At 45.0% G+C, this 22,667-nt stretch overlaps 2 protein-coding genes across 5 annotated transcripts in view; one reads left to right on the top strand and one right to left on the bottom strand.

The window, feature by feature from the left end:
- Positions 1 to 1,883: 1,883 nt before the first annotated feature.
- Positions 1,884 to 10,965, bottom strand: LOC120913902 (EBP cholestenol delta-isomerase). The gene is made up of 5 exons (XM_040324240.1): positions 10,790 to 10,965; positions 7,522 to 7,832; positions 6,405 to 6,441; positions 5,151 to 5,281; positions 1,884 to 2,433 (listed from the first exon to the last, which is right to left on the bottom strand). The coding sequence occupies exons 2-5, from the start codon at positions 7,820 to 7,822 to the stop codon at positions 2,210 to 2,212; spliced, it is 693 nt and encodes a 230-aa protein (XP_040180174.1). The 5' UTR covers positions 7,823 to 7,832; positions 10,790 to 10,965; the 3' UTR covers positions 1,884 to 2,209.
- Positions 10,966 to 11,271: 306 nt separating this feature from the next.
- The window catches only part of PORCN (porcupine O-acyltransferase), a 52,376-nt gene continuing 40,980 nt past the window's right edge, over positions 11,272 to 22,667 (top strand). For 2 of the 4 annotated variants that reach the window (XM_040324238.1, XM_040324236.1), the window contains exons 1-4: positions 16,176 to 16,373; positions 16,477 to 16,650; positions 18,130 to 18,322; positions 22,040 to 22,083. In XM_040324238.1, the coding sequence (XP_040180172.1) occupies positions 16,515 to 16,650; positions 18,130 to 18,322; positions 22,040 to 22,083 (373 nt within the window). In that variant the 5' untranslated portion in view covers positions 16,176 to 16,373; positions 16,477 to 16,514. Of the gene's footprint in view, positions 12,008 to 16,175; positions 16,374 to 16,476; positions 16,651 to 18,129; positions 18,323 to 22,039; positions 22,084 to 22,667 lie in introns of those variants that run through there. The other 2 variants (XM_040324237.1, XM_040324239.1) reach the window with 2 other exon arrangements.

The raw sequence follows: 22,667 nt of genomic DNA, 5'->3' as shown, positions 1-22,667 counted from the left end.
AAGTGGTGTCCCGCAACACTGTGTTGCATCAATAGAAACACACACAGCTCTGTAGCCTAGGATAGCAAGATGCCTCCCTGCCGTTCTCCTCGCTAACAAGCTGGCTCAGGATTGCACTATCTACTGTTAACTCTTTCCTGTGAAGGTCAGAAGTTCAAAGGTAGCAGTAAATGCAAATGCTGGTGTAAGAACTTTAGCAAATACTTTACATGAAGATATTTTGTTTGCTCAATGTGTTAGGTCTTTTTTAGTTTAAGAGGTTTTTTTTTTTACTACTTTAGGTATATGCAGCGATTATTGCATATTCCATAAATCACTGGGAACAAAACAAAAAAAAAAGGCATTAACTATACATCCGTCATTCACAGGCGATGTAGACAAATTGTGTAAATTTAACAGCCAGTGCATGGAATTGCAGTTTAAAACCAATATCCACTGTTTAATAATTTACTAAAAGTGGCTTCATAGACACCTGACAACATACAACAGGCTGTTGATCTCTGTGCAATTTGCCAGTCAGATGCAGAGCATTAGGATTTTTCGATTTCTGACCACAGGGGCTATGTAATTTATTTACGCTGACTGACCACCAAGCCTGAGACATTGAGGTTGATTTACAAAGGGCAAACAAACTGCACTTTTTAAAGCGGTAGTTCACCCCCCCCCCGACACATTTTACCATCGAGACAGGCATTGTAGCGCGAGCTACAGTATGCCTGTCCCGATTTTTTTAACCCCGTACTCACCTTGTAGTCGTCCATCGTAGATTCCGGCTCCCGCGGGGAATGGGCGTGCCTATGGAGAGGGAGGATGATTGACGGCCGGCCCTGGCACGTCACTCTCCCCGAAGACAGCCGGAGTAGGTCTCGGCTCTTCACGGCGCCTGCGCACAGGCTATGCGCACGCGTCGTGAAGACCGAGCCTATTTCGGCTATTTCCGGAGAAGCGTGACGCGCCAGAGCCGGCCGTCAATCATCCTCCGTCTCCATAGGCACGCCCATTCCCCGGAATCTTCGATGGACGACTACAAGGTGAGTACGGCAGTAAAAAATTCGTGACAGGCATACTGTAGCTCGCGCTACAATGCCTGATTTTAAGGTAAGATAAAAAAAAAAAAAAAATTTCCCGTCGATAGGGTGAACCCCCGCTTTAAGAACAGTGCAGTTGCACTCATCTTACCCAGCGCTTAGTGAATGTGGTGAAGCTTCACTTTGTAAAGAATATCCAATCAGGTGCAATAAAAATAAAAAATTTGGCTGATAGAAACCAGGTTTCACCACTAAGCTCTGGGGAAAATGAGTGCCACTATACTTACAAGGTGCACAGTTAATCAACCCTCACATGATGTTCTAAAACAGTAGTCCAAATTGCGGCACACGAGTTGGACATGACCCTTTGCTTCCTACTGGTATGAGGCTCTATTCCTCCAATTGGCACCATTTATGAGGCACCATTCCTTCCACCGACACCAACAACGAGGCAATTTTCCTTCCTTTGACAAGGACGTGACACCATTCCTTCCACCGACACCAACGAGGCAAAGTTCCTTCCTTTGACAAGGACGTGACACCATTCCTTCCACTGGCACCAACAAGGTTTTTTTTTTTTTTTCTCCATGTAAATGATTGGGCACTTTTTCTTCAACTGACACCAACAATGGGGCACCATTCCTGGCACGAATACCAATAATGGGGCACTGTTCCTCCTCCTACTGACCACAGTGCTGTGTAATCCATTTACTACCACTGACCAACAAGCTTGAGACATTATACACTCCCTTTGATGTTGAGGCACTCTCTACTCCCACTGGCCACAGTCTAGCCCCCCTATAAACTGGCCCTTTGTTTGGAAATCCTGGTTTTAAAATTAAGTATTCATGTGCTAAACTACACACAGCCCAGACCATTTTTATTTAGCTATTTTCTTGCCTACAGTGGTTGTACAGGACCTAAAAAAAAATTCTGATGTTCTTGGGGTGTTTTACTGCGGCCAAGTGAAGATCACACAGTCGTGAAAAATGTGATATTAATGTCAAAAGTATAGACTAAACATTTCAATAAAAGCAGCGACTATTACAAAAAAAAATGTCTTATTTTAACAGACTTGACAAATAAAACATGATTAAAAGAATAACTGTGCAGTGTACACAGCTCTGTGTATCAAATGGTATTTGTGACAGTCATGTACTCTCTAAATAGGTTGTCCACTTTCAGTTCCGTTTAGATTTGCTTTTAGGCCGCGCAGCATCCGCTGTCCCTTGTACTTGGCTGAGGTTAACCCAAGCATCCACAATTAGCGAAAGTGGGATGACTATCCACAGAGAGTTCATGAATACAAAGTAAAACCAGAAATAGATTGGATGCCACATCTCGCTGTGAATGAAACCTTCCCGGTATTCTGTGTAGAAATACAGGACATCTCCATAAAACTGACCTGAGAAGAAAAAGAAGAGTCAGATATTTGCAGACTTAATCAATATGTGCAGGATCAAAGTGCAAAGTGCAGTTCTTACAGCAACCAATCAAAATCAAACTGGTTCTGGTCTAAAGTCAATAAATTGTTATCCACTAGGCACTGCACTTTGCACTGTTTACTGTAAAAGACCACCCATGTCTGTTCTACTCATACTTGATGAGAATGTGAGGCACACTATCTGTGCCAGCCTCCACTAATAAAGTCTATGACAGTCTCCATCTGTGTCTGTCATTGGAATGGTGACTTTAAAGAACACAGGAGGTTTTTTTCCCCCCTGGAAATTAGTAAATACATTTTTTTTCGCCCTGTATTTAGATGTATACAGCTCTTAGAATAGCTCTGCAGTTTTCCCCAGTAGTTTAGTCTCCATATACAGTACATACAAAAAGCTATGGCTGGGTAGGCTAAGGCAATCTGTAAAGGTTTGCACTAGTTGTGCACAAGTTTCTGTATTTTATAGGAATCTAAAGCCTGCCATACTTGGATCAAAATTTGGCTGGTTCAGCAGGGACCGGCCCGAGATTTCATCCATGTGTGGGCAGACTTATTGGGGGTAATCCACAAAAAGGGATACGCCGGCGTATCTACTGATACGCCGTCATATCCCTGTTTCTATCTATGGAACTGATCCACAGAATCAGTTTACCATAGATAGGCAGAAGATCCGACATGTGTAATTGAATTACACTGTCGGATCTTAAGGATGCAATTCTAGGCCGGCCGCTAGGTGGCGAGGCCATTGCAGCCAGCCTAGAATATGCAAATGAACACTTACGGCGATCCACGAACGTTCCGACGGGCCCGTCGCACTAAATCTACGTTGTTTACGTCGAGTTGCGCCGCGTAAAAATAGGGCTGAGTCCTATTTGACTAAGCCCTATTAAGTATGGCCGTCGTTCCCGCGTCTAAATTTTAAAATCTACGTCGTTTGCGTAAGACGTTCGTGAATGGCGCTGGACGCCATTTACGTTAACGTCTAAGCAAATGACGTCGGAGCGACGTCAGTTAGCGCAATGCACGTCGGGTAAGTTACCCGACGGAGCATGCACAGTACGTCCGGCGCGGGAGCGCGCCTAATTTAAATGGGACTCGCCCCATTAGATTCGGCACGCCTTGCGCCGGACGGATTTGAGTTACACCGCCGCAAATTTCCAGGTAAGTGTGTTGTAGATCGATACCTAACTTAGGAAATTTGCGGCAGTGTAACTTAAATCACTTAAGTTACGTTGCGCTGCGGGGCTGTGGATTTTGCCCATTGTACCAAAGATCATGCATCAATGAACTTTGATACAACCAGCCTGTTGGATTATTTTCATAAGATTACTGATGGTGGCTATAACCTCTAGCAGTCATCATTGTGTTCTGCCAGCCAGGAAGGCTTTGTGTGCCCCCTGCCACATCCACTCTCCCCCCGCAGAATACAACAGCACTGTGGGAGGCATTCCTCATCAACACTGAAAGAAAATCAAGTCATCTATTGGCTGCTTTAGTGACAACTGAGGACATTTCCATTCACTTCCTATCCAAGCATCACTTTGTGTAATAATTGATCACCACTGTCACACAAACACTTGTATACATTGCCATCCAGCCGCAGTTCATCCACCCATTCCTGTGTCACCAGACAACACTGGTGCTCCTATAGCCATGTCTTCAATTACTAACAAATTCTCATCAGCTTCAGCACTCACCAGAAATGTCAGACTCATTTGACTAAAGGTCTATAAATGATTGTGTTACAGCCTCCTGGTCATCAGCTCTTCTGCATTCAGGCCCATAAACACATAGGGCCCTAAATGCGAGTACCATTTGATACAGCAATTACAGCTTGCCATAGACATTGATAGGCTGCAGGCAGTGGTGCCGAGTGCTGCACCCATCCCTCCTGGGCGCACCAGAATGCTGGAAGGGACGCACAGCAGCTTGATGCCTGTGTGCAAGGACCCTAAACAGAATTACAGCTACAAATCACAGACTTTACACCTCTCCTCCAGGAACTTGATATACAGTCACAGAATAAAGCAAAGTCAGCACAGTGTAACTCTAATTTTTTTTTAAACTAAGTAAAACCAATTACAAATGCCAGCTCTCGCATGGCTAACACGTTTAATCCAATAACATCATCAGAGGCATTTGATTTAATCCTATGACTGTGCGCCAATGACTGTGCGCCAAGTTCCCGCCCAATATATTGGAGGAGAGGTGGAAAGTCCCAGTTGATTTGAAGCCGTAATCCTGTTTAGCTAGACTGCTGTGGAGTTCAAGAATGACCAAAGAGCTTGGGGGGGGGGAATAAAATGGAGCGATTTCTGTTGCTACAAGCGATTACCTGAGAACGAGAACTGATGATCGGGAGGCTGTAACACAAACATTTATAGACCTTCAGAAATGCGAGTTTGACCTTTGCGGTGAGCGCTGAAGATAATGGCTGTTTGCAATTGAAATAGCGACTGTTGGGAGTACTATTATATTGTCCAGTGGTCATCAAGACAGGAAGTGTGTGGGAATTTCCCTATATTGACACAGACCACAATATTGATTGGATAGAGGTTATAACACTTTCCAGCGCTAGGAAAAAGTTTTGAGTAATTGGCTGTCATCACAACATAATTTTCACTGCTCTAGCTTGTGTACATGGGATCAACACCCAGTCCCAACGCGCGCCTTCCCCTTACCAAGAGACACAATGAGCTGCAGCACAAAACGGTACGGCTTATTCTGCAAGAAGGAGATGACAGTCCAGACGCTGAGCGGACCCCAGGCCCAGGCGGTGACGGTTTCCATGCAAACTGTGAAATTATCAGCTCTGTGGGAGAAATGGCAAGATATTAGATATCATGGAAAAGAGCAACAAGACAAGCTGACTTCTGACAATTGTAATGAGCAGATACACTTGAGCTAAAGTTCTGATACTAAGGAGGAATATTTTGTTACACAAAAACCCCTGTTTGTAAGGTAATGCAAGTGTGCTCCAAGTCAGTGGTCCAAAAAACGTGGAGTAAAAAGACCAACATGATGGTCATGAAACTATCAATATCTGAAAATGGTCAGCAATGGTAGTTTTTTTTTTTTTTTTAACTAGCAGTTCCCTTTCAGCATACAGATACTCATAGGAAGACGTTTCCATCTTCACATGGCTCGTCTACATATACATAGATGACACTGTTCCAGAATAGTGATTTGAAGGCCTCCGATTACAAAGCCTTGGTGCGGTCCATGGTATTTATAATATGAGCCCTTGCGGGTTCGGTTTAGCTTTTTTCATCATTTTTAGTAGTTCAGTCCACCCAATAGAGATTTCCTGGGTGTGCACACCTGTTGTAAACTTTATGGGTGTTCCCACTCTCTCTTCTTGAGTTTTTATTTATTTTAGATTATAAAAAAAACAAAAAAAAAAAAAAAAACAGATATTAAGAAGGGGCAAAAACCACACATAAGTAGATGAGAACACCCAAAACTCCCAGTATCAGATTATGCTCAGTCCTCTGAGGTGGAGGTCTGTGTTTTATTGAAGACTTCCAAACTCCATAAGAAATGGAAATGTCAGGGGCTACACTTAGGCCCCCTGATCGAATCCTCCAGTTTCTTCTATGGATCGGCAGATGTCAGTGGACACATGTCCGCTGACACTTGCCGCCATACGATCTGATCCTGTCCACCAAAAACAGATGAATAGTGGTCCTATTCCCTATCTGTCCAGGCTGATCAGGTGGAAACGAACAGGCAGTCTGTTTACATCCGATTACCCTATAGAGGAGAGTAGGACTGTGTTTGTGTCCACTCTGCTGACCTGTTATCCGTCTGCTCAGCAGAGAGATTCCCCACTGAGCAAGCAAATTCCGCTTAGTGGAGGCGCCCATGTGAAAAAGGCCTTAATGTCTGGGCCCCCAAGAAGTAAATATTCAAAGGTGGCACCTCTTGATACTCACATAATGTATCTGCTGTCTCCTTTGCCGTATTCCTTCCCTAGAATGAGATATAACGGAAAGATCAAATATGCATAGTGGACATTGTACAGGACAATATATCGAAGCTAAAAACTCTCCTTGATGTCTTCTTGTAAAACTGATCTAAAAGCTAGAATGTTATTTTATCTTACTGAAGTGAAAGCCCGCTATTATTTAAAGAATATACAATGGTAAAAAGTTTTTACTACATTTTGAAAACCATAGGGAAGGGTTATAATCTTTTTTGATTTCTGTGATCTTTTGGAGAAATAGATGTCCCTTGGTTTCCTGTTGCCAAAACACAACAGGTAACGAGAGGAAATCCCTCTAAAAGATGAAATCCCCTCTAAGGCCCCGTACACACGAGGGGATCTCCGCTGGAAACGGTCCGCCGGACCGTTTCCAGCGGAGATTCCTCCTCCGGATTTGGATTCGATGGCTTGTACTCACCATCGGATCAAAATCCGCGTGGAGTTCATCCGCGGTGATGTGTCGCGCCGTGGCCGCGATGATGACGCGGCGACGTGCGCAACGCTGGAAGGTAAGTACTTCCACGCATGCGTCGAATCATTACGACGCATGCGAGGGAGGGGAGCGGACGGATTGATCCGGTGAGTCTGTACAGACCACCGGATCAATCCGCTGGACCCGATTCAAGCGGATACATTTCTTAGCATGCTAAGAAATTTATATCCGCTTGAAATGGATCGGGCTGAGGAATCTCTGCGGATAAATATCCGCTAGGCCATACAGACGACCGGATTTGTCCACTGGAACTGATCCGCGGATCAATTCCAGCGGATAGATCCGGTGGTGTGTACGAGGCCTTAGACAGCTGACACTGGAATAGGTGTCCCCACTGGAATATTTACCCTCACCTCCTGTGCCAGCGACAACTGCAAAATGTTGACCTTCTCATTACTGTCACCAAGACAAACTGTCAAGGTGAATTTTCCCAGCAGGGACACAGACAGTGATAAAGATATGACAGGAGTTAAAGCTCTTCCCTACTCTATCTAAAAAAAAAAAAAAAAAAAAAAAAAAATAAAAAAAAAAAAAGTTTTGCATGTAGATACATTTTATATCTTATTCCACTTACACAGCTGTGACAGGAATGACTGGTCCCTTGGAATAATGTCATAGTAGAGAGAAAACCAGCCTTCAATGACACCATGGATGAAACCACAGACCATGAACCAGCAGATGATGAGACGACGAACAGTACTGATCCCAGCAACCCGGCCAGCCAGGAACCAGGTCCCAACCAAAAACACCCCGGATACTGAGAACAGGAAGGCCAAAATCTCCCACTTGGCGCGATCATTGGGTCGGTAACCCTCGATGTGCAGATCACGAGGCCAGTAAGGGTGAGGAATGGGTGCCTCTGCTTCCGATGCCATGTTGCTTTTTCTGTGAAAGAGATTAAAATGTCAATAATGAACTTACACGGTAAAGAAGAACTGCTTATGTATTCCCCCAAGTACCAATACCACTTCACTTTAGCCTACCATGTGCTGGGACACCAAGAGTCTGATTGGCTGGTCTGGACCGCTCCGAAAGCTTTTGTTCAAAGTCAGAGCTTCACAAAGTATTGAAAACCACCAGAGCTTGTAGATTGCATACCGCACAACTTTTTGAGATGGGAACGAGGGACACCGATTAGCAAAGGGTATGTAGACATCGGACATGCCTCCCTGCCATGCCCCCTTAAAGGAAAATTGTACAAAAAATGAGTTGAAGGATAAGTTCACCTTTACAGAAAACTCTGTAAGGTAAACTTACACTGGCCCCCCCTCCTCAACCCCCCCAGTCCCACCGACTTGGAGCCCAGAGATCACCCACTAGGAGACCTCGTATAGTCACCTCACTGGTCAGGGGATTAGAAATCCCCTTGGCTAAATCACCTAAACGTCCCATGTAAGGAGGTACGTATAGGAGCATTCTAATTGGTCAGAACTCACGTAGCCCGTCCTCTCGCCACAGGTGAAGAGGAGAAAAAGCTGCAGGGATTTCAAATTCCCGGACTGGTAAAGCGGCTATACGATCTGTCAGAACGGGTGATCGCCTGGTTAGCATGACTGGGTGCGATGGGTAGGGGGTCCAGTGTAGGTTCACCTTACAGATTTTTTTGTAAAGGTGAACTTACACTTTAAAAAACACATAAGTGCTTTTTTTTTTTTTAACACCACTACCATTACTTTATACTGGCTTTAGACATTTATAAAATGCAGCAATTTAGAAAATTGGATGAAAGGTTTAGCACTGGGAAACACTCACCAAAGTGAGGGACATGCAAATTGGAAAGAGTGACTTTGTTCCAAATCAGGGACAGTCCATCATAATCAGGGACAGTTGAGAGCTATGGGATATTAAAGGGGCATTTTTGTCGTTTTATCAATGTAGCATAATGCTAATTGAAATAACTTTTTGCTTTGGACATTGATGTAGACTTTTCAGAGTAATTAGCAGTGGGAAAGCAACATTCTTTGAATCTGGTGATTCTTTACACCTATGGCATGTAACCAGGGGCATGCTGTCAATGAAGCAAAATCAGGCACAATTCAAAGCACTGAGGTCAGCTCTGCCCACACTGTAGATCACAGGATAGCATTACTAGGCCGATTATTGGGAAGCCACCACTGCTTCCTAATAATGGCGTTCACCTAGGGTTGCCAGATCATCCCTTTAATCTAGGACACACATTAATTACACAGGTTCTGTGGCTGATTAAGGTGGTAATTATGGTTGAGCGAACCCGAACTGTAAAGTTCGGGTTCGGTACGGACTTTGGGTTTTTCCCGAACCCGGATAATTGGAAAAAGTTTGGGTCCAGGATCGGAGTTCAGGAAAAAAAAAATGCGCGGAGGTCCCCGCAAATTCAATAACCAGACCCTTTAGGTCTGGTATGGATATTAAGGGGAACCCCGCCGTCAATTTAAAAAAAAAAAATTACGTGCGGTTCCCCCTAAATATCCATAACCAAACCCGTTATCCAAGCACGTTGACCTGGCCGGCCGCAGAAAAGAGGGGGGGACAGAGTGCGGCCCCCCCCTCTCCTGAACCGCACACGGCCACATGCCCTCAACATGGGGAGGATGTCCCCATGTTGATGGGGACAAGGGTCTCATCACCATCACCCTTGCTTCTTTTATTTTATTTTATTAATAAAGGACTTTATTCTATTACCATTTCACACAGGGGGGGGGGGGTCAGGATCTGGGGGTCCCCTTTATTAAAGGGGTCTTCCAGATTCTGATAAGCCTCCCGCCCGCATACCCCCACAACCACCGGGCAAGGGTTGTGGGGATGAGATGTTGAGGGCATGTGGCCTGGTGCGGTTCAGAAGAGGGGGGGGCCGCACTCTGTCCCCCCCTCTTTTCTGCGGCCAGCCAGGTCAACGTGCTCGGATAACGGGTCTGGTTATGGATATTTAGGAGGAACCGCACGTCATTTTTTTTTTAATTGACGGCGGGGTTCCCCTTAATATCCATACCAGACCTAAAGGGTCTGGTTATTGAATTTGCGGGGACCTCCGCGCATTTTTTTTTCTAAAAGTCCGTGTCCCATTGACTACAATGGGGTTCTGAGTTCGGGTTCCCGAACATCCAGGTGTCCGCTCAACTCTAGTGGCAATTAAACTCACTTGGTGCCTTATGTGCATTAAATCAGCATCAGAACCCATGTACTTCATATGTGGCACCCCCACGTTCGCCGTTTTCCTTAGGGACCAATAGGACACAGTCACACAGGATCTTTGGTTACTGTGCTAGCAACCTGGGGGCAGCAAAAATGGCTGCATGGGGAGCAAAAAAAAAATGACGGGGCACCCAGACTGTCCATGGGGCACAGAATAGCCGGATCACCAGAAGCAACCAATAACCAAAATGATCTCCATTACCATGGCACCCAACCCACAATAAGCAGAAACAATAGCAGTAATTAACCTAGGCATGCTTCTGTACTGCTTCTTTCAACATTGCACTTCTTTGCTTTTTAAAAATGCTGTTAGCTGCAGTTTAGATGTGGCTTTTAGTATGTACCCCTTGCATGGGAATGAATGGCAATGCACCGTGTGCCTACAACATGCAAAATAACCGCTGCACCGGAAAACACAAAAAAAATACAAAAAAAATAATAATAATAATTCTATAAATTGCCAGGGCATTAACCATCATCTATAGAAATATTGTGAGTAATAATGTAGGGGTGCCTGTTATATGTGGAAGTGGGAGGGGTCCTTTAGATTTGCAAAACCCTGCATACAGTCAGGAGTTATGTGCAATTACAGAGGCAGGGAATGTTCTCCAGGAAGAAACCTCTAGCAAACTATATTATATATAAATGTAAGGCTGAACATATACACTTACCTGTATCCTGATTGTTGTGTCCCTCCAGCCAACCCAGCTCTTCTCTATAACCTACATTTTCCTGCATTGAGTACAGCACTTCCCACGCCCACTGTCACTTTTCCTCCAATCGTGTCACAGGTCTATTATTTGCCATCCAACCAGAACGCTGCATTTCAAGCACACCTTGTCGACTCATTAACAAGGGGCCAGCACTCCCTGTCTTATTGGTCTAAAATTACTACTACCGTGGTCTATGAACCTCGCAAGACGCTCGTTCCACGCTGTCTGGTTGGTCGAAGAGTGGAGAAAAAAACCGGGCCAGGCTGTGATTGGCTTAATCCTGCAGCTGGCATGGCGCCCGCTCCTCCCTGTATCACCATTAGCAGTGGAGCAATACCACTACTAGACTCTAGGGGCAGTGCTGAGCGGCGAACAAGTCTGTCTCTTAGTTATGTTTAGGCGGCCATTTTATCGGTTAGAACGTATAGGTGATGCTGAAGTTATTCGGCTAGCTTCTTACTCAGGTAGGAACAACATACCTCCCAGCTTTCTGAAATGGGAACGAGGGACACCTATTAGCAGAAGTATGTAGTCATAGGACACACCCTATAGGAAATTTTTATACGAAAATCAGATTTTTTTTTTTTTAACCACTATAATTCCTTCATATTGACTTTTGAAATTTACAGATGCAGCAATTTAGTAATTGGATGAAAGGTTTAACTCTGGGAGCACATTTTAAAATATAAATCGTATTTTATAATGATGCTGAAGTTGGCTCCTTGTGAATAAAGATCCTACCTGAGTAAGAAGCTGGCGGAAAAACTTCAGCATTACCTATACGTTCTAACCGATAAAATGGCCGCCTAAACATAACTAGGAGACAGACTTTTTCGCCCATAGAGTCTAGTAGTCCACCTGCTCCATCCTTTGGGTGGTGAGGGGGCAGTCAGGTGAAATATAAACACCCCTTACCACCTAAAGAATAGAGCAGGTGGGTTCATAGAACAGTCCAGCTAAGGGTGTTTCAATGTGGACTTTGGTAAGATGTCTCATTCCTGCTGCTGCATTTTTTTTTTCATGTAATAGACACCAATCAGACATCTTCATCACCAACTGACAGGTGGCAGAAAGAAATGGGTCGCGGTTTGTTGCGTATGAGGCTGGGTAGCCACAGGCTGGTCAGGGTGCCCATGCTGACCCGTATCCACAGACAGAAGTGCCTATAATGGGCAGTTGAGCATTAGAACTGGATGATGGAGCGATGGAACAAGGTGAACTGGTCTGATAACATTTTCTCTTACATCACATGGATGGTTGGGTGTGTATGCATTGTTTACCTGGGGAAGAGATGGCACAAGGATGTGGTATGGGAAGAAGGCAAGCCGGGGAAGGCAGTGTGATGCTATGGGAGATGTTCTGCTGGGAAACTTAAGTCCTGCTATTTATAAGGATGTTACTTTGACACATACCACCTACTAAGGATGAGCTCCGGCATGTTCGCATAGAACACGTTCAGAGCCCGCCAGGAAGTCGGCACCCGCGCTCAGGGCTGGACTGGGACAAAAATTTGGCCCTGGACTTCATCCAGACTGGCCCACTTTGGCAGGTCTCTCCTATGGCGGCCGGACAACTCCCGCACCCCCCCATCCGGCCACCCAAGCCCCCTCTCCCCCTTTACTAGCCACTAGCCGTTCTACTTTATTAGAGTAGAACGGCTGTTACTGGTACTTTTATAGGCAGTACCAGTGGGGAAGCTAGACATTATTTCACCCGGGGAAAATAATCAGTTCGGTGCCCCCCCTTATGGGACAAGATCAGGCAGAAGTGAGAAACTCCCAGGCCAAAGCTGTTGAGTCAGCTGTCTGTCCCCTTCCCCATGCTCCTCTGTCGCCCCCTGCTTCTCTGTTCCCCCCAGGTGAGCGCTGCGGGGAGGGGGAGGAGCTGAGCGCTGTGGGAAGGGAGAGACAGAGGAGTGGAGGGGGGCGGCGGTCTGCTGTCACTGAAGCCGGCCCACTGAGCCAACGGCCCACCGGGAAACTCCCTGTTTTCCCAATGGCCAGTCCATCCCTGCCCGCGCTGCGCTAATCACAGCCAGGAAGACATTGTCCGATACTCGGCTGCAGAGATCGGGAAATGTCTGCCTGGCTGTGATTAGCGCAGCGCTGGTGCCGACTTCCTGGCGGGCTCTGCACGTGTTCTATTCGAACACGCCGGAGCTCATCCTTACCACCTACCTAAACATTATTGGTGACTAAGGATGAGCTCTGGCGTGTTCGCATAGAACACGTGCAGAGCCCGCCAGGAAGTGAGCACGGCGCTGTGCTAATAACAGCCAGGGAGACATTTCACGATCCCTGCAGCCGAGCATCGGGACAATGTCTCCCTGGCTGTGATTAGCACAGCGCCGTGCTCACTTCCTGGCGGGCTCTGCACGTGTTCTATGCGAACACGCCGGAGCTCATCCTTATTGGTGACCAAGTACACCCTGTTCATGTAAACCATGGGTCTTCAAACTACGGTCCTCCAGTTGTTGCAGAACTACAAGTCCCATGAGGCATTGCAAGGCTGGCAGATACAAGCATGACTCCCACTGGCATGATGGGACTTGTAGTTCTGAAACAGCTGGAGGGCCACCAGTTTGAGACTCCTGATGTAAACCATGGGTCTTCAAACTACGGCCCTCCAGTTGTTCAGGAACTACAATTCCCATCATGCCTAGTCATGTCTGTGAATGTCAGTGTGTTACAATGCCTCATGGGATGTGTAGTTCTACAACAGCTGGAGGGCCGTAGTTTGAGGATCCCTGATGTAAACGGTATGGCAAGTAGCCCCTTTAAGCAGCATAATGCAGACCTGCCACACTTCAAAAATGGTTTGAAACACACAACGAGCTGGAGGTTTTGACTTGGCCTCCAAATTCTCCTGATCTTAGTCCAAAAGAGTATCTGTGGAATGTGCAGGAAAAACAAGTCTGATGCAGGGAGGTCCCACCTCATTTCTTAAGCCGGAAGCCGGCCATAGACGGTGGGATTTTCTTTCCTGCAACCAAATTGCTAGATTTCCCCATTGATACAGTCAGTATTGATGGGGGAATGCCTCCCACTGTGCTATTGTGTTCTCCTGGTGGTTCTCCTGAGTGCAGGGAGCCACCCCTGCTGCCGGGAGAACACTCCAGACCCCACCCCAGACGATGCATGAGATTGCGAAATGCGTCGGGTATTCCACTGCTGACGCTTTTTATCTGATTAGCTTTAACACCATTTGATGTAAGTGTTTTAACCTACATTAAAATACAGTTCAAAAACTGGATTACGCTATGTGCCATCTTTCTCTTTCCTCTTCTTGGCATTGCCCTTCTGATTCTGTGGTTTGACCTACATTGGAGCACTTCAATTTACATCCAACCATCCACCTTTTGGCTACACATTTGGAGTTTTGGAAGTCGTTTTAGGAGCTGCAGCATTGATTGATCCATGCGCCTCATATCACGCTAGATTGACCCTCTCGAACATATGTTCCCTAGGGTTCAATCTCTCCGGTAAGCCCCCCCCTTCAGCTGGTGACGGCTCTTCCTCACTTGTTTTCACACACGTAATGATTTGGAGCACCATCACATGACCATTCATTGTTTGGACTTATAGTTCACTCACATGGACTGTGTTTTATATTTTCTATATATACAGATGTATTCATAGATCCACATGTTTAATATATACTACTCACACAGTATATTCATTTATCACTCAGCGCTACATTTTTGTTTGTATTTGCCGGGAGAACACTCAATGATTACTTCTAGCAGCTATAGCCACTGCTATTATTCACAGGAAAATGCGGCATGCTGCTTGTACCCAATCTAGCGATCAACTTAGGTACAATAAGCCTGTCCATCAGGGCAAGGACAAGGGGTGGGCAAGAGGGCCCATTCATGGTTCAGATCTTAGCTGGTCCTACTGATCCGGGTGAGATTCAAATTCTCTATGGCCGGCTTTACAGGACTTAAAGCGGAGGTCCGCCTAAAAAATAAATATATATATATATTAAAAGCCAGCAGCTACAAATACTGCAGCTGCTGACTTTTAATAAATGGACACTTACCTGCTATGGGTGCCCGCGATGTCGGCAGCCGAAGCTGAGCAATAGCTTGGCTTTTGGTTGCCCCCATCGCCATCCTCGGTGAGGGAATCAGGAAGTGAAGCATTGCAGCTTAATTTCCCGATTCCGTACTGTGTGTTTCCCAGAAGACAGGGGGGGGGGGGGGGAGTGACATAGACCCCTGCAGATTCTGCGGGGGTCTATGCCCGTAAGTGGATGCAAATACCTGTATTATACAGCTATCTGCTCCCCCCTGAGGCTGCATTCACACCTTGGCGTATTTACGCCCGACGCTCGTGCCGCTGGAGGGGTGATTTAACATTGATGTCTATGGAGATGGTTCACATCTCCACGCCGAACGCCGTAAGCCTGAAGCTCAAAACAAGTCCCAGACCCTTTTTTTCAGCGGCTTTTGGCGTTCGGCATAGACAACAATGTTAACAATGTTTTGTAAAAAAAAAAAAAAAGGTTAAAACGACTCGTTATGTCGCGGCAAATCGCGGTACAATACGCCGCGTTATAGTGTGAATGCAGCCTTAAAGGTGCCAAATGTGACACCGGATGTGGGGGGGGGGGGGTTACATTTTTGTGTGGACCTCCCACTAAAGGATTTGTTACTGATGGCTTGGTGCCTGATATCCCAGCATACATTCAGAGGTCTAGTGGAGTCTGTGTGTCAATGGGTCAGTGCTGTATTGGTGGCAAAAGGGGGACCTACTCAATATTAGGTAGGTGGTCATATAGTTATGGCTGATCTGTGTACATTTTGGGAAGCAGGTACATTACACTCATGTGAGATAACCAAACATGACACCAGAAGTGAATTTTGATCCCATTGTAGAAGTCTGACCAGTGTCTACATGCAATAGCAAATTGCGACACTAGATGGCAGCAGAATCGAATTCCAAAAGAAGAATGCAGACACGTTATATTGTAACCGCATGGAGATACTCTTATTGTATTATCAGTAATCCATTATGGATTCTTGCATTTAGAGTGGATCGATCTTTTAGAGTGGATCGATGCTCTCTCTCCCTTATACACGATACAGTAGGCATTTTCTGCACACGTCTATTCTTTTCTTTACATTTTCAACGCTGTGTCTCCCTACTAATCCCACCCCTCCCTCAATCCCATTGGCCAGTGTTCCTGGCAATCACCTAAACCTTGACAATCTGGGCCATTGGCATGTTCCTGCACTCTGATTGGTCTAACTGTTTAGTTCCTGATCTCTGATTAGTCCGTCAGTAGTGCTTTGCTCGGTGGCATGTAGGGTTGCTCATTTGATTGGCTAGTCTGCATCTGTCCTGCTTTGTTATAGGACAGGCATGGCTCTGCTTGGATTGGGTTATGAGCTGTAGCCCTGGTTAGTAACTGGTGCATTTTTCCCTCTGGTCTTCTCTCATTTGTTAAGACTAAACACTGTTGATGAAAGCATCCCCCCTTTTCCTGGGGAGAGAATGAGAGAAGGGATGGAATAGAGCAGAACTGGAGCTGTTGCTAGGTAATATATATGTGCCTTTAATTCTGATAGTGTTTATTGATCTGTATGGATATACATGTCTTTCTATACAGTAGATGATGGAATGTGTGTTTGTCGCCTGCAGGTTGTGACCGCTGAACCCCCATTTTCCCAGGACCAGACATGGCCGCCTTCAGCCGCAGGGAGTTCTACGAGCAACTGCTCCATGGCTGCGTTATTCCCACCGCTCTGCAGGGACTGGAGCAGATCTGGGTGCTGCTACTCATGTGCCTGGGCTGTAGGGTGCTCTGGAGGCTGGGTGAGATCCGCTATGTAAAGCTTGGGGTGACCTGGATGTAATGGGCCTCATTCACCAAAATGCAGAAATAAGAACTGTCTGGGCTGTACATGACCAACTGTCATTTGTATATTTTAGTGTAGGCTACAAAGTGAGAAGCGTCGATTGGTGGCTGCAAGCCACACAGATTTCTTTTTTCAGACGATTTGGTAAATGAGGCCCTGTGATCAGTAAACATCACATATTAGAGCCATGTCATGCTGATAATCTGGCTCTAATACTTTCTTAGGCCCAGATTCTCGTAGAATGGCGTATCTCTGCGGCGGCGTAACGTATCCGATTTACGTTACGCCTCCGCAACTTAGACGGGAAAGTGCTGTATTCTCAAAGCACTTTTTCCGTAAGTTGTGGCGGTGCAGCGTAAATCGGCCGGCGTAAGCCCGCCTAATTCAAATTTGGATCAGGGGGGCGTGTTTTATGTAAAACTACTGTGACCCGACGTGATTGACATTTTTGCGGAACGGCGCATGCGCCGTCCGTGGAATTTTCCAGTGTGTATTGCTCCAAAGTATGCCGCAAAGACGTCATTGGTTTCGACGTGAATGTAAATGACGTCCAGCCCCATTCACGGACGACTTACGCAAACGACGTAACTTTTTCAAATTTCGACGCGGGAACGACGGCCATACTTAACATTGGTACGCCGCACTTATGCCTCATATAGCAGGGGCAACTATACGCCGGGAAAAGCCTAACGTAAACATCGTAACTTTACTGCGTCGGCCGCGCGTACGTTCGGGAATTCGCGTATCTAGCTAATTTGCATACTCAATGCGCAATTCGACGGAAGTGCAACCTAGCGGTCAACAAAAAAATACAGTTAAGATCCGACGGCGTAAGAGACTTGCGCCTGTCGGATCTAATGGATATCTATGCGTAAATGATTCTAAGAATCAGGCGCATAGATACGACGGCTCGGATTAGGACTTACGACGGCGTACATGTCGCTGCACCGCCGTAAGTCCTTTCAGAATCTGGGCCTATGTATTCAGCATTCCTGACTTCATTTGCTTGCTTGATCCAGATCAGTTATACAGAAATAGAGATGGGCTCGAGGCGTGTCCGAAACCCACGTGCCCGTTCCCGCCAGGAAGCCGACACTGCATATCGCTAATCACCTTTTCCGATCTCTGCAGCTACGGACTGGGAAATGTCTCACTGCCTGTGATTAGCGCTGTGCAGTGTCGGCTTCCTGGCGGGATCGGGCACGTGGTTTTCGAACACGCCTGAGCCCATCTCTATTTAGAAAGTATTAAAGCCGGCATGTTGGAAAGGACGTTGGCAACGTCAGCCTTTGTATTTTTCTGATGACAGATTTTCTTTAGGAGATTGTTTTACACTTTGTAAATGGTGGTAATCGGGAATAAAGTGTAATGTCTTTGCAGATTGCATTTGTATGTTTTGTATAAAACCCACTTTTATTGTTCTCCATCCCTGCAGGCCTCCCGCCTCACATCAAACACCTGTTCACAATCGCTGGTGGTTTCTTCTGCCTCTATCATTTCTTCCACCTGCAGATGATCTGGGTGGTCCTCATGAGCCTGCTGTGTTACCTGGTCCTGTTCCTGTGCCGGCACTCTCAGAACCGCGGGGTCCTTCTCTCCATCACCGTCCTAATCTACCTCCTTATGGGGTGAGAAGCCAGTGCTCTGAAATCAGCAAGCCTAAAGCAACCAATGAGAATTTGTTTCACTGGTATTACCAAAACTAAAATCTGATGTGTTCCTGCAATTTGCACATAGTCTTTTCTTCATTTAGATGAGGTCACAAGTGTAATGTTAGCATGTACATGTCACATCTTGATCTGTGACATTCAGGAAGTGTACAGGTTTAAGGACCTTCACACCAGGCTGTTGCAGAAATGTATGTTAAGAGTGTTAATGCACAGCATTGCTATTCACTGTGAATGGCACCCCAACACACTGTCTAAACATGTGCTCTAATGCAACACAACGCATAGCATCCGGTGCATTGTGCTGCTCAGTGAGAAAATGCCAACAGCACTTTATACTGTGTGATCTTCTATGGTCTCTAAACAAGGGAAGGCCATCTACTTAGTATGATTTAAATGTTGTCCTCTACCTTTACCAATGCTGCACGCAGTTTGAGATAAAAAGAAGTGTAAATATCTTTTATCTGTTTCCTAGCAGTCTTGTGATCACACAGCTCTGGGTCCTGGGTGGCTACTTAGGTACGTGGGAGGAGACTGACAACTCCCAGAAAATGGGTGCCAGTGGGGTGACATCACTGCTTTGGGAATGCCACACCGTTGTCGGCTCTCACCAAGCCTGCCAAGACCCAGAGATGTGCGATCACCTGACTGCTGGGGAACAGGTGGGGGAAAAAAAAAAAGGTATTTAGACTGTTATAAGTGATGTGCAGCATAGAAACATTGATTAGAGGGGAAATCTTCCGGCAGGGACAAGTATTCCTTTGACAACTGTGATGTCATTCACATTGGAACAATATACTCTTAAGCCGTGTACACACGATCGGTTTGTCTGATGAAAACAGACCGATGGACCGCTTTCATCGGACGAACCGATCCTGTGTGGGCCCCATCGGTTTGTTTTTCATCGGTGAAAAAAAATAGAACATGTTTTAAAATTGTCCTATGGATAAAAAAACGATAGAAAAAAACGATCGTCTGTGTGGAAGTCCATCGGTCAAAAATACACACATGCTCAGAATCAAGTTGACGCATGCTCGGAAGCATTGAACTTAATTTTTCTCAGCACGTCGTAGTGTTTTACGTCACCGCGTTGGACACGGTCAGATTTTTGACCGATGGTGTGTAGGCAAGACTGATGAAAGTCCACTTCATTGGATATCCGACGAAAAAATCCATTGGATTAGATTCCATCAGATATCCGATCGTGTGTACAGGGCTTAATACTGCAGGTCATACCTGCAGATTTTGTAAATTTGCCCACTTACAAAGAAATGAAGGGTCTATAATTGTTATCATAGGTGTAATTTAAATGATAGAGACAGAATATCAAAAATCCAGAAATACCAAAATACTAAAAATCCCCCCTAAAAAATATGATACAAATGTTATAAATTGGGTTGCAATTCAGTGAGTAAAATAATGATTTGATCTCCAAGCAAAACATGACTTAGTACTTGGTGGAGAAACCCTTGTTGGCAAGCACAGAGGTCAGACATTTCTTGTAGTTGGTGACCAGGTTTGCACACATCTCAGGAGGGATTTTGGTCCACTCTTCTTTACAGCTCTTCTCTAAATCCTTAAGGTTTCTTGGCAACTCGAAGCTTCAGCTCCCGCCATAAATTTTCTATAGGTATAAGGTCTGGAGACTTGCTAGGCCACTCCATGACCTTAACATGCTTCTTCTTGAGCCACTCCTTTGTTGCCTTGGCGGTATGTTTTGGGTCATTGTCATGATGATAGACCCATCTTCAGTGTTCTGGCTGAAGGAAGAAGGTTTGTCATCCAAGATTTTACAAACATGGCCCCGTCCATTGGCCCTTCAAAGTGGTAAAGTCAGTCTGTACCTTTAGCAGAGAAATAGCCCCAAGCATAATGTTTCCACCTCCGTGATTGACTGTAGGCATGGTGTTCTTAGGGTCGTAGTCAGCATTTTTCTTCCTCCAAATACTCCCAAGAAGGCACATGCAGTCATGCCAATGAACATCTAAGTGATTCAGAGAAGGATTGCGACAAAGTGCTGTGGTCAGATGAGGCCAAAATTGCGCTCTTTGGTATTAACTCGATTCGCTGTGTTTGAAGGAAGAAAAATGCTGACTATGACCCTAAGAGCACCATCCCTGCAGTCAAGCACAAAGGTGAAAACATGATGCTCGGGGGCTGTTTATCTGCTAAAGGTACAGCCCGACTTTGCCGCATTGAGGGGCCAATTATCAGGTCCATGTATTGTACAATTTTGTATGACCACGTTCTTCCCTCAGCCAGAACACTGAAGATGGGTCATGGATGGGTCTTCCAGCATGACAATGACCCAAATCATACAGCCAAGGCAACAAAGGAGTGGCTCAAGAAGAATCACGTTAAGGTCATGAAGTGGCCTAGTCAGTCTCCAGGCCTTAATCCTATAGGAAATTTATGGAGGGAGCTGAAACTTTGAGTTGTCAAGAAACCTTATGGATTTAGAGAAGATCTGTAAAGCACAGTGGACCAAAATCCCTCCTGAGATGTGTGCAAACCTGGTCACCATATACAAGAAATGTCTTAGCTCTGTGCTTGCCAACAAGGGTTTCTTCACCAAGTACTAAGTCAGGATTTTTGGTTGATATTCTGTCTCTATCATTTAAAATACACCTATGATAAAAATTATAGACACTTCAATTCTTTGTAAGTGGGCAAACTTCCAAAATCTGCAGGGGATCAAATGATTATTTCCCCCACTGTACATGAAAGCCATTCGATAAAACTAACCAGGCACACATTTCACCTCCAATGGGCTTTATACCCATTGTTCTGTGGTCAGCTTATCTGGAGGCACATCACATATTTATAGGTATATAAGTGATCAGTATTTTGCAGGACACCACTGTTGTAATACAGACCAGTATGTCAAAATGGACCTGTTATGGAGCACAACTCAGTTGAGACATTTCCTCCAAAGATTTAAGAGGGCTAACTTTGCTCCACGTTCGCCGACACAGTTCAAATCTAAGTGCTACCTAAACTACTTTCAAGACACATACTGTTGCATATGTAGGGACTCTTGACTATGCTTTCTAACACTTCCTACCTGCCATTCGTACACCATTGGGTATGAGACCTCCTTCACTCCAAAACAAGATAAAATCCTATATTTTGCACACAAATCTTCCATAGCAAATAAATACCAGAAAATGGGATATAAGATCCTGTCCAGATGGTACCGGGTCTCTTATGTATTGCATAAAAAGGACAGGGCTGTCCAGGATACATGTTGGAGCTGCTCTTTGGCAGTGGGCACAATCTTGCATATCTTATGACATTGCCCTAAAAATTGGTCCTGGGAGGATGTGAAGGGAAACTATAATGCATTTAACTTCAGTGGGAGTCCCACGGCTTACCTTCGCCATCTAACAGAAAGACCCACCAGAAAGTACAAAATAGACTTGTTATAACTGAAGAAACTGCAGTGTTCCGTGTGTATTCCACATATAGTGAGTGCAGAGCTCTCAATTTGCAACCATCTCAGAAAGTGCATACAAAATCAATCCAAAATGGAAGATGAGAGTAATGTGCTATTTTCATAATGTACATCATGGAAGTAGCACATTAATTGCGTTAAAACCTGTGTATGAGCCATATCTTTACAGCCATACTTGTGGTGTTTGGCATTTTATTTGATTTGCATGTTTCCTGTCTTGACAGTGAGATGCACATGGTGGATACAGCAAGTTGGCATAAAATGAGAGGTTAGTACACATATTTCCTTTGTATATTAAAAAAGAAATCCCTGTTCATTGGTTAACATCCACAGACTGTACCCTATAGGGCGAGAGCAACTTGTAGAAATAACACACTATCTATTTTTTATATATGATACATAAACCAATATTTTATTTTGTACTGCACAAAGAGACCCAGTCATTAACCCATGCCAATTAAGACACGCATCTTAAAAACTTGCATAAGTATATGTTTAGCAATATATATATATATATATATATATATATATATATATATATATATATATATATATATATATATATATATATATATATATATAATTTTTTTTTTTTTTTTTTTTGCCCCCTCTGTGCTTTTATTTTTTATTTTTTTTTAACACCTCTGACACTATGGAATCATGATGTTAGCCAAGGAGCTGAGGAATCCTCATACAGTCTACAAACGCTGTTGATGCAGATCTTCCCAGGAGCAGAGATAGGGTCAGAGAGCAGCTCAGTGCATCTAGAATGTGTCAGAGGTAATTAAAAAGATATTCGGTACAATGGGGGCAAACAAACAACATGCAGCCCTGTATAGGCATAGGTGATTA

This window comes from Rana temporaria, chromosome 9 (genome assembly GCF_905171775.1).
Source record: "Rana temporaria chromosome 9, aRanTem1.1, whole genome shotgun sequence".
NCBI lineage: Eukaryota > Metazoa > Chordata > Amphibia > Anura > Ranidae > Rana > Rana temporaria.
This window is presented reverse-complemented; position numbering and strand designations above follow the sequence as displayed.